Source organism: Leptonotus elevatus, chromosome 6, assembly GCF_054856555.1.
Source record: "Leptonotus elevatus isolate MCC_2025b chromosome 6, RoL_Lele_1.0, whole genome shotgun sequence".
NCBI lineage: Eukaryota > Metazoa > Chordata > Actinopteri > Syngnathiformes > Syngnathidae > Leptonotus > Leptonotus elevatus.
The window spans coordinates 8,262,631-8,274,834 of NC_141244.1; the positions used below are offsets into that span (position 1 = coordinate 8,262,631).

General features: G+C 41.0%; 1 protein-coding gene across 6 annotated transcripts in view; it reads left to right on the top strand.

The window, feature by feature from the left end:
- The window catches only part of oxr1a (oxidation resistance 1a), a 163,163-nt gene that overhangs the window by 99,845 nt on the left and 51,114 nt on the right, over positions 1–12,204 (top strand). Inside the window, exon 1 of one of the 6 annotated variants that reach the window (XM_086077601.1) lies at positions 9,678–9,984. The exons of the other annotated variants lie outside the window; for them this stretch is intronic. Within the exon in view, the coding sequence (XP_085933727.1) occupies positions 9,825–9,984 (160 nt within the window). The 5' untranslated portion in view covers positions 9,678–9,824. Of the gene's footprint in view, positions 1–9,677; positions 9,985–12,204 lie in introns of those variants that run through there. 6 annotated transcript variants of the gene reach the window in all.

Below are 12,204 nucleotides of genomic sequence, written 5' to 3' on the forward strand. Positions count from 1 at the left end.
GGACAGTTTTACACCAGACAAAGAGAGTGCAGAATCTCTTGCCACCTGTCTGTTTGGCTATAATTTCCTCTGATCCCACTGTGCACTTGGATTGGATTGCCTTTGGGGGGGAACGCAGGGTGAAGAGGCTTAAGTTGTGCAGTCATTGTACTTTTGTGCTCTTCTTGTAGCTTAGTGATTCATGGGAGGCTTTTTAGGCTAATGATGAAATATATGACGTTGTCTGTGGTGTAAAAGAAAGCAATTAACTCTGCCCCAAGAGTTCAATGCAGATAACAAAGTGGGTGCTGACATAATGGACCATTTGTTTTGTGACTTTGCCTTGGCCACATGGCGACTCTTTCTGTCTCTTTTGTCAGAGTTATTGTCAAGCCCGAAGTGTAAGACTGTGCTTTATTATTTCAATAAACTGCCTGTATGACAAGAGCTATGGCCAGTGGCTGATGCGTGTATCCACCCGCACCTCTCACATACAGTTCATGGCCACCGGAATTATACTATTCCATTATACTTGGAATGAAATTGCTTCTGTATGCATATTCAGCTTCATTCCTAAACACCATATTTGCTAAATGAAATGTGCACATAAAGAGAGCAGAGGAAAGAAAGAAAGATTGAAGGTGGGGATGGGCGGTCTGCCTATAGATGTGTTCTTCCTCCAAAGACGGTGGTCATCATTCGTCGAGGTGGCCTCAGACAGCGCAGACAAGCACAGAGGATAAAAGACCATGAGCGGGGGCCGTGGAAGTGGTGGTGAAAGATAGCTTGCTCGGACGCCACCAGTCATCGATCACCAACAGCCGCTCTGCAGACCAATCCTAAGAGGGAAACGTGGGCAACAACAGGGGATTGAATTGTTGCAGGAGCAGGTCATCGTCAGACCTGATGGCACAACTCATCAGCCATCACTTTCTTGTTCTCTGTTGCTTCTTAACTTGAGAACATTATGCAAGAGGCTGGTTTGCACACGTATTGCTTAGCAGTGGGAAATGTTTTTTCTTACTCTGAAGGCTTACTGAGTCTTTATTTGCTCTTTCTACCTGTATGTTATGGTGTCAAAAATATTGCACCCACGCACAGAGCAATTACTGCATTTATGTATTTATTTATCGTATATCGTTTTATCGTAATGCAGTAATCTAAGGCCTCATGTTGGCAACATTATACCCATTACAGTCACAGTAATATGACAACACATTTTTTTAACCTTGGGGTGCTGATCTTTTTCTCCATAAATGTCCACTTTTTGTGACCTTTAAAGTGTGTCCACTGCTGGCATTATAGAATCCTCTGCAATTCCATTTGCTCCGTCGGCACGCTGTGACTTGAGTTTTTCTTCCAGTCATGCCTTCTGACATGGTCTGACTGTATTGTCATTGGCTGACTTTTCAGTCACTGACGCATCATTGAACAGAATAAACTGCATATTAGTTGTGATGTGCTGGTAAATTTCATTTTTGAGCTTTTTGTTTATATAAACAAATACAAGTATTAGGCAAAATTTTGGTAAATGATACTTCATTTATTTAGCGCGTTTCCACTTTGCAAGGCCCTCAAAGCACTTTACATTCGACTACTCATTCGCCTACTGCAGATGACGCAGCATCAGGAGCAAATGGGGGTTCAGAATCTTCCTTAAAATACTTCGACGTGGTCACAATGGCATGGGATCAAACCCACAACCTATGAGTTGGGAAACGACCACTCTACCACTGAGCCATGAACTATGTCCTCTAAAAGTGGTATTGGCAAACCATGTCATTTCCATTGTAAAGGTACTGTATAATGAATTGCACATTTTTACAACATGAATTCAGGATGAGAAATTAAAAGAAAAAATGATATCAGGCAGTAAAAAAAATTCCTACAAACCTCGTCAGCCTCGATTAAAAAAATGTAATCAAATAATAACAACGTGACAAATTACTTATCTTCTAAAATTTGTCCTGTCAGTGTTCCAGTGGTGGTAGGGCACAAGTGCAGAAATGAAAGCGAGCTACAGCTTCTCTTGAGCGGCGCACACATCACCGGGTCCATTTTGAATGTGTGAATGAGAGCGAGTGCCGTCTTCCAATATATCCGTCGCCATATTTGTCTTTATTGTTACTTTTATACCTCTTAAGGCACTCAAAGGGCTTCAAGCTAACTTTACCTTCACCTACTGATGGTGCAGCATGAGAAGCAATTAGGGGTTCAGTAGCTTGCTCAAGGACACTTCAGCATGGTCAGAGGGGCTGGGGATTGAACCCACAACCTCCGGGTTGGGAGACAACCACTCTACTACTAATCCACGCCGGCCAACTTGTGCATTATGTCACGGAACCTAAAGAGGAACGTGTATAAACACTAAAATTGCAAATTGCCTTCACTGTATATATTATATTGTTATGAATCGACAGCAGATAGTTCTGTCTTGCACAGCAAAAACTAAAATCTTAAGGAAGATATAATTTCTTAAATTGAACCTAAATTAAAGTTATTTTTTACTTAAAATGAAGGCAAGATCATTGTGCTTATCAAAGATACTTATTACTTAATTATCTCTTCTTTTTTTTTCTTTCTTTTTTTTAAGAGCTCAGTATTGTTCATTCGGTAATGTCGTCATCATTGCTCTTTTTTTTATTTATTTATTTATTTATTTATTTTTATTTATTTATTTTTTTTGTATGTAGGTGAGTATGTGTATGTGCGTGCGTGCGTGCGTGTGAGTGTGTGTGTATTCGTTAGTTCACCAAAAACCTATTTAAAAAAGCCCATACCGTTCACCTAAACCGAACACCGCCGTCAGGAGACCCGAGGAAGGACCAAAGAAAAGAAAGGAAAGTGAAATCCAGCACCGACCAGACACCACCCACCGGGCCACCAACCAGAGTTCTTCACCAACCCCAGAAACATCTAAATTCCAACAAATCAGGGAGACCTCAAGAGACCAAAGGAGAGACTGAGGAAAGAAAGGAAGGACAGACGAAGCGGAGTGAGATCCACAGACACCAGCCTCCACCCATTCAATGACCTGAGAAGAAGCAGATTGTGTCTGAGTTTCGATAGATGCTGGTGTGGTGGATCTGGCATGCATGAAAATCTCCACCAAAGAGGGGAGCCGTCGACCCCTGCCAGGACAGAGCAAGCGCAACACCTCAGGGCCCCCCAGGCCACGGAGCGACCAGCCCCCCCCCCCCCAACCGGGCGGGGGCAGGAGGCGCACCCGCCCAAAAAAAACCCCACCCACCCCTCCGGGACCCCGGCGGGCATATGGGACCAGCCCGGTGGGGCGATAGGGCTCGTCCCCCCGGATACTGGGGCCCGCCCGAGATGCCAGGAGGTCCACCGGAGCGGGGCGGGCACAACACCAAACCCAACCAACCCCCCGGAGCGCCGAGACCCGGGCCACGGATGGAGCCCCCGGCCCAGGGGAGGGGAAGGAAGGCGGACAGGGGAGGGGGGAAGGAGACGACAAGAAGGGCAAGGGGCAGCGGCAGGGCCGCAGAGAGAGGGGGAGAGGAGGAGGAAGGGTGACGAGGGAGAAGGGACAGGGAGGCGGAGGACGGGCGGGGAGAGGTGACGAGGGAGAGGCAGCAAGGGGGAGGAAGGGGGAGGGGAGAGGGAACCACGGGGCGGCCCACAGTCCCCGAACCGTGTCGCCGGGCCCAGAGCGACGGACCGCGCCGGAGCGGCGCCGCCCCGGACACCAGGGAGAGCCCCGCAACGCAGCACCCCCCCAAGAGACCCAGGGAACGGCCAAGACGCAGCCGCCACCCAGCAGCCAACAGAGGGGCAGACCCGCCCATGCCCAGCCAGGGGGGGGCAGCACCTATAGAATTAACCCACTGGCATGCAGTGAATCCGAATATTAACCCTTAGTGCTCATTGGAGGTGAATCTGCTCGATCCTGTTGGCAGCAGCTGGGTTCCTGACTATAAAAACACAACCATTAGTTACAAATTGCCAAATACAGAAACATCAATGTAAGTTATCGCGATGCGGTGGCTCTCGCTAACAGGCAGAATTAAGTAAACAGAATTAGGTTAAAATATTCTATATATGTAGACCATGTTTCTATAAATTTTGATATTTGGTTTTTATTTGAGGCAGATATTTTTTCCATTAAAATGTGATTTATTGGTCGATATTCAGAGTTTGTTTATTTTTCCAGTTAACAAGGATTGGGTTTTTTTGCGATAGTAAGGGCTACAAGTGTAGATTGAAATTGTTTATGTGGTAAGTCACTTGTTTACTTAATTATCTTATTTGATTAAGCAGTCTTGGCATTGAGTGTTAACAGCCAGTTGTAAGTACTGTGAGGCTTAAAACAAGCATGTCCCACATTTTAAGATGACAGCTAACCAACATCAAAGGCCCTGAACTGGGGTTTCATAAATTTTCTTATTTTAAGATTTTGCATAATCTAGTAATAAGATAAATTGGGGGGAAATACAAGTGTGTGCAATATGGTTCATTTCGTTATATTTACTAAGCTAATTTTTCCTTCTTTCAGTACTAGCTCAGTGGTCTAGTGGTAGAGTGCCTACCCTCAGATGTGAAGGTTGTGGGTTCAATTCCTGGCTGGGTCATGACAAAGAAACTGGGACCTATTACATCCCTGCTTGACACTCATACTAAGTTTTCATGTCTTTTAAGAAAATAGTTCTATTTATTACAGCTTGAAAAAAAATCAACATTACTTGTTTTTAGTCTGAAAATACTCTTTTCAAGACCAGTGTTTGATGTGGGCCTAGTATTATTTTCTTATTTTTCCAAATCTTACAGGTAAATTTAAGTAAAAATTACTTGTTCTGTTGGCAGATAATTTTGCTTATATGAGGTAATAATTTTCTTATTTTACTATATTTTTTTCTTAACATTTCTACAGTCCTTTTTGCCGTGTGCTCGCTTATAACCAGGAAATGTAGTGAAGTTTGTTGCTGCATAAACGCCTAAACCTGTTGGCCAATCAGATGAAAGTGATGTCTCGGCCCTCCTTGGCCTACTTTCTAGAACCAGGTTGGAAGAGGTTCTAAGGAAGGGCTCCATTGTAACTGCATGGCCCTGAAAAAGTGACATGGAAAATTAACCACACAGGCTGGAAACAGGCTATTTCGGGATGGAACTTGGAATATTAATGAAAACACTTTTTAAAAGGTTTAACGACTCGGTTTAATGGAAGAGAGTGTTCAAGTATTGAGAATGAGATCCTCTTTATTTAAAGAACATGTTTGCATATATCCTGGTTGAACATTTAGCATCCATCCATCCATTTATCTATCATCTGATACAATGGTAAATATTTTTTGTCCAATCACCTCCACCTGTCAGATAGAGAATTTGGTGTGCATCTTTTTTTTGTCTGATATTTGGAGACGTCATGCAAAATTGGTCAAATTGACAAACATTTCCGTCTGTTATTTTAATGACACCAGTTACACTTATATAACCACCGTGTTGAATAATAATTCCCCCGGATGATGTGGTGAATCATTGTCACTTGCAGCACACGGCATTTGATTATTTTATTAATTCATGAATATTTGTGTCCTGCTGTTAAAGTGGAAAAACATGCTCAGATGCGACAGCTTTTGAGAAGCGGAGCTTCAAGTCCCTGAAAACAGTAGACGAGAGGGTGATATCCTCTGACAACACACCTTTGATTGCTGCCATTGTCCGGATGCTTTAGCCTGCTTCCTGTGCCACCTAAATGTTTTTCTTCATTGGTCGTCGTCTTCTTAAAGCCTCTTGTACAGGCTGCAGGATAATAGAGCAGAACGCTTGTGAGCAGAGCACTTCATGTTAGTCAGTATGTCAGTTAAAGGGACGCTCCAGGAAATACCACATGAGATGTCTCACTTCAGAGAAAACACAATCATCTCTTTTCCTCAAATACAACAATTAAAGTTCTCATCTAATGAACTTTAAAAGGCTAAAAACATGTGATATGTGTTCACAACTTATATAAGCATGCTCTTTAATCAGTTTGCTGCGAGTAGAAACTAAAATCTCTTTTGGCGGCTATGATTATTGTTCTGTAATCAAGATGTTGCTTTTCTCAGGATCAAATTGCAGCCCATCTTGCTTTCAATGGGGAACTGCTAAGATTAACACTCAGTCCCCGGTGCTGCTGCACACTCCGAGTTGATGACAAAGCATCACAAACAAGACCCTCTCAAGGCTATTGCTGGTAGCTGTGACACTTTAGGGATGTTCAATGTGGATATTTGTACAGCAAGCTCTCAACACCTTGAAGTCATTCAAAATAATTTCTCATTGAAAGTGCCGCACTAAAAACTAACTTATAATACTACATGAGTCATCATTACGTGTCAAATAAAATTGAGAGTAATAATTTAATTATCATACTTAAAGTGGAAGTCAACCTAAACATTTTCTTTACATTATCCCACTCGTCTAAAGACCCTGAATAATATTGTGTTTGTGGAGTACGAGTTATGAAGCAAAATCCACCTGTTTTTATCCACCTCAGGGGGCGGCCATTTTGCCACTCGCTGTTGACTGAAAATGACATCACAGTTGCCCAGGGCTCAGGTAACAACCAATCATGGCTCTGCCTGCGAGCACCACATGATCAAACCTATGCTGCTTTCGAGGATGGGCGGAAGTCGGACTTTTTCAAGTTCAAACCTGGAAGTGTGTACGGGAACGCCCCCTTGAACTCGGAAATTCCACTTGCGAAGTCGGAAAAATAAAAGTATACCCCGACTTCACCGACAGACTACAATTGACGTCACTCTACAATGTCGACCCCTTTGGAAACACAGACCGTGAATGGTTAAACACAATTTACTCGAGTATAAACTATAGATAGCTTTCTTCATTCATAAATATTCGACATAACTCCACGTAACACGACATACGCGACAGTATGCCGCTATCTCCCTGCATGAAATTATACGGTGAACTACTAAACTGTATGGAATGCTTATGAAATAAGACAAAAGCAATAAATGAAGCAAAATTGCGAGAAGGAAAGTTTTCTGGAGGTCAGAATGAGTTTTGAGGACCAAAATAAATAAAAAATTATCACTATCCGCCATTTTGGTTGTTTATTTTCGCCTCAAACACTTTCAGGTCGGAACTGGGAAAAACCAACTCGGATATATCCGACTTCCGACCATCCTCGAATGCAGCATTAGAATACAGGTGAGGCATGATTGGTCGTTACCTGAGCCATGGGAAACTGTGATGTCATTTTCAGTCAACAGCCAGTGGCAAGATGGCCACACCCTGAGATGTCTGATTTGCTGCTTTATTAATTTTCCACAAATGCAACATTAATCAGATTGCCGTGTTTAGACTAGAGGAGGTACATACAAGATTTTACTGTCAAGAACATTTGGGGGTTGACTTCCCCTTTAACTTCCCCTTTAATTGATATATGACAGTTTTGTGGAAAGACAGTAACTACTTATTACAGTGTTTGCATTTGTGCGGGAGATCTGACATCACTCATTAAAGTGACAATTTTATTGTTGTAATATTTTGACACTGCTCCCTCTCCCCAAAAAGGACAAACCACTGCTGTAGTTAATTCTTTATTGAAGCTTTTTCTAGTAACATTCCAACTTTATTTTCCTAACATCAATACATTTTCAATACATTTTATCCGACGTTTTATCAACTCCTTCATCCATATGAATATTTATTTGCCTGAATTCAATGACTCATAACCTAATAAAGTGGGTCACCGGTTTAGGACAAAGTTCCATTAAAAATACAAATTTTCATAAAATAAGGACCATCCGTAATAGATGCCCTTTCGAACTGGCGTCAAAGTCCTTTCTCAAAAGAAGAGAGTCATTTGCTCATTTTTTACCCCCAATTTGGTCAACTTAATTAGAGAATGGAGGACACACACCTCTGAAAAGGCTTATAGCTGCAATTGATAGCCAGAAAGTACTGTAACATACATCTTAAATCCCGACCCCATTCTTGGATGTTATGGATGATTTGAAGAGCACTCTGCGCGGCTGTGTAGCAACACAGCATATCACGCAGCAAGGTCCCATGGGGTGGCGCTGAGCCAGGGTGACACCCATCTGATTACACTGTCCCAGTGCCAAGTGTACCAGCGGGGCCCCTTGTAAGGTCAGAAAATAAGGTCAGATGAAGTCTTGTCACTGCAAATGAACGCAACTTATCACATCAGTAGGATTGTTTCAAATGTCAATATTGCCCATCCATGTTTGATCAATCAAAGTGTAATATTGTGAATGTTAATTGATTTGTCCACTTTTCAAGGCTGGTTTCTATGAAACAGGGTACATGGGTGTAGTAATATCCGGGGTAAGTTAAACATGCCAAAAAAAAGTAAGTCCCTTGGAGATATAAATAGTAATGCTGCATGCACTATGTGGTTAAATGATTCATGTGCAGCACTCTCTTCAAAGAAACGATGCTTTGATATTGGAGCTCAAGGCTTTTAGCTACATTGATATATTGACATATGTGTACGTATGTTGTGTGTGGTTTATTTTTTTCGTCTTTCCTGGATGTCCCATGGACCTACTTACGCGGTTAGATGGTCTCTCACAACAGTAAGAGCTTTTTGTTGATGTTATCAGAGTCAACCATTGGCGATATTATATTGTGTTGTAAACCTGATTGACTGAGAGGTAAAAACTCTCCCATAGATACCAGTTACTTGTGATAATAGGCCCTGGATTAAATCACACGAGGTAGCAGATGCATAGAGTAAATTTACATTGTTTTGTGATAAATGTGAAATATTGAGTTGAATTGTGTTATTACAAATGTCTTCTATTATAAAGATGCCCATGACTTCAAACTGTTAAAGCAATTATTCAAGGGATTTTTTTTTCCAATGGGTGGGAAGAGTCAGAATGAAACCCATTAAACCCTGTAGTCAATTTGTTGGAATCTTGCTACAACATAATAGCCATCACCTTTGGATCTGTGAAAAGTATTGATTGTAAAAGTGCTTAGTACAATTGTATTTCATAGAATTAGACATACACACAGATCCACTCTCATAAACATGTCAGGCCTGGCGTATGTGTGAAGGATGTGCAGTGGAGTTGTTTGCATGGAGGTCATGGCAGATTTGAGTCGTATTTTTCCGGGTCCCCTGTAATTAAAACAAAACAAAAAACTTAGAAGGGCAATGAGGCCTTCACTACTCACTGTCTCCAGCAGATGGAGCACAATAAGTATTGAACATTTCCTTGACATAAATCTTTTTTTTTAATAGTTAACTTAACTGCTATCTATTATCTTTGATAACATGAACGATTTTCTGTAAAATACTATAGAAAAAGGTGACAGTGTACTGTGACTTATTGTTCACTTCCTGCAAGATTAACATATGAGCCATTATTTTGTGGCAAAATGTTGGTAGGTTATTAGCTGAATTGGATATTGATTTTTTTTTTAAAGGTCTGATAATGAATAATTAGAATAAAAGCAAAGAAACCCCTTAAGATGAATTCATTTATTTATTCATTCATGTGCAACATGTTTTGTACGGTTAAGTCTTTTTAGTTCGTGGCAACAACAGCTAAACAATAGTATGTGTACCAATATTTTATTGAAATGTACATGCTTATGTCGTTGCCGTTACGCTTTAAACAGTCAGCCTGCTGCTGAACCGCGTAGCACAGCTGGACTCCACTCGGCACAGCAAAAGTGCGTGCGTGCGTGCGTGCGTGCGTGCGGACGAATGTTGCTCCTGTTTAGGAATGTGTGGACTGTCTGAAACTTTTGACAGCACCAGCGGGGCTTTGTTCCAAACGGTGGATGACCGCGGCGTTTGCAACACTTCCAAAAGTAGTTCTTAGTGAAGTTTTGTAGTAGTTATGGACTACATACTGTCGATGACGGGCAGCGGCGCGAGGGCTGTCAGGGACGTGATCTCCCACAGACTGTGGTCAGGATCCGGCCAGGAGGACAACGTCGTTTATGAGCCGGACCATGCCCCGACAGTACTAAATAACAGCACCGTTCACAGCAAAACAGGTTGGTGAGACGCTACGCTTTTGTTTTTGTTTTTAGTAAGTACGAGAACACTGCCCGCGACTGCTTTCGCTATGCTAGCACGTCAACGTGTACTCGATCTACACTATCCAACGCGCTTTGGACTTCCTTTATCTTAAAATTAAGTCACTAATAACTTTGGTCATAAGTTTTATGACAACATTATTAGTTGGAGCTATTATGTTGCTTCAAATGCAGTGCGTGGTGATGTTTACAAGATGACAACTTGTTGATAGTTGCTTCCGCCAACATAATATTTCACTTCGGTTTTGAAGGCAAGGACTGTACATAATGCCTGAGTCTCGCTAGCGTGATGCACGTGTCGTGGCCTTTTAAATTGTGCTACAACCCCGTTTTTTGGTTGTTGTTTTTTCCATCTGGTATGACTTATGCCAGTAGAGTATGTTGACGCCAATACCAGTGAAGTTGGGAGCCAAAGCGTTAAGCAGTGGCGGTTCTAGACAGTTTTGCCTGTGGTAGCAAGGGGGTGGCAGGAGGTTTATTTGGGAGGGTGGAGGTTATAAACCCCCAGCACACACAAACACTGCAAATAGTAGAGGATATTGCAAATGTGAATGAAAACAATGAATATTCTATTGGTTTGTATCTTGACCTACAAAAAGTGTTAGTTGCGATAAATCACTAACAATTACTTGGAAAAATTGAGAAGTATGATAAAGGGTGTATCCTAATCATGGGTAGGAAGTTATTTGAATAATAAGCAGCAATATTGTTTAAATAGTAATATTGGTGTTTCAAAAGTTCACTGTGGTGTGCCTTAAGGATATTTACTTTTTCTAAACTCAAACATGAATTTAAAAGACTTATGTTATGAATATATGCAAATAATGTTTATAGCAAAAACTTAATAATTTCCTCGCTACATACAAAAGTTATTTGTAATTGAGGAGTCTCAATATGATATAGATATTTTTGATGACGGTAAAATAATGAATTAAATTCTGTAATAATGGATTTTCTGGTAAAAGTGTTATTTAAATCATATATTATTTTATTTATTTATTTTTTCAGTTTTGTGTTTGTGTTTATTTAAATGTCCAAACTAATAGCTGAGTGTGTAAAATGTGTGTAAGTGTAAGAGAAAACAAAACAAAAAGAATACTGGCCACCGGCCAGGCTTAAATAAGCTTTACTTCAGCCTGTGCCTTTCTGATGCCGATCAGTATGTTTGTTGAATATTGAGATGAGCATGTTGAATAAATGTACTACTGTTTGGTGACAGGATGAATAAAACACTATGTTATGACAACAAAAAACTATTATAGCCATCCATGTTGGTATGGTTACATTGAAATAATCATGCACACATCATTGTCTAATTATTACGTATGAAATATTGGTTCTTTGGATGTTCTGGCATTTGCATTGTTGGAAGAAAGATTTCATATTGTGGTGATCTTGAATTGCACAGGATATGGTCAGAGGCACCTTAACTTGCCTGGCGCAGAAGCTCTTGAGCAAACATTAGCCAATAACTAACTGCAGAAGAGCCTAATAAAGTGGAAACAGGCGGGAGTAAATAAACAGAACTCAGTATAAACAAAATGATAGAACAACACATGGGTAAAACACACACAATTTCTAGTGCTGCTACAACGTTGCATGAACCATAAACAAATATTTCTTAACAACTATTTAAAAAATAATAATAATTGCAACAACAAAAAAATGCTGCTAGGGATGCTGGGAAGTCCACAAGTGTGAGTGTTGTTCGGGTCAAATTAAAAAAATAAAATTGGCAATGAACATAATTAAAAATGATTGAGATTATAAACCATCCTAATATTTTCTCCCTAGCCAGCCCTTGTTTTTGCCAGCAATTTACTGACTGTGAGACAAGCCAATTGACAAGTTACAATGGTTGCACCTCTTGCCCTGTTTGTCATGAGGACACTTAACTGTGGCATTTAGAACATTTTAAATCAGCTGGCAGTGCATGCTCAAACTCCATGCAGCCTGTGAGTCGTGTCCCCAAGACCTTTTCACATCAGGGCATTTCTCCAAGCTAATGGCATCTTTTTATTTTTCTTCACTATTGTCCAACCTCCAAAGTCACACATGCTTAAAGCCTAAAATCATTGTCATGCATGCATGCATGACAATGAGATGTTAGCAAAATCTCTCAGTTCTGAACACAAAAGATGACTGTGCATGTAACCCTTTCTTTGGACTCGTTTTCCA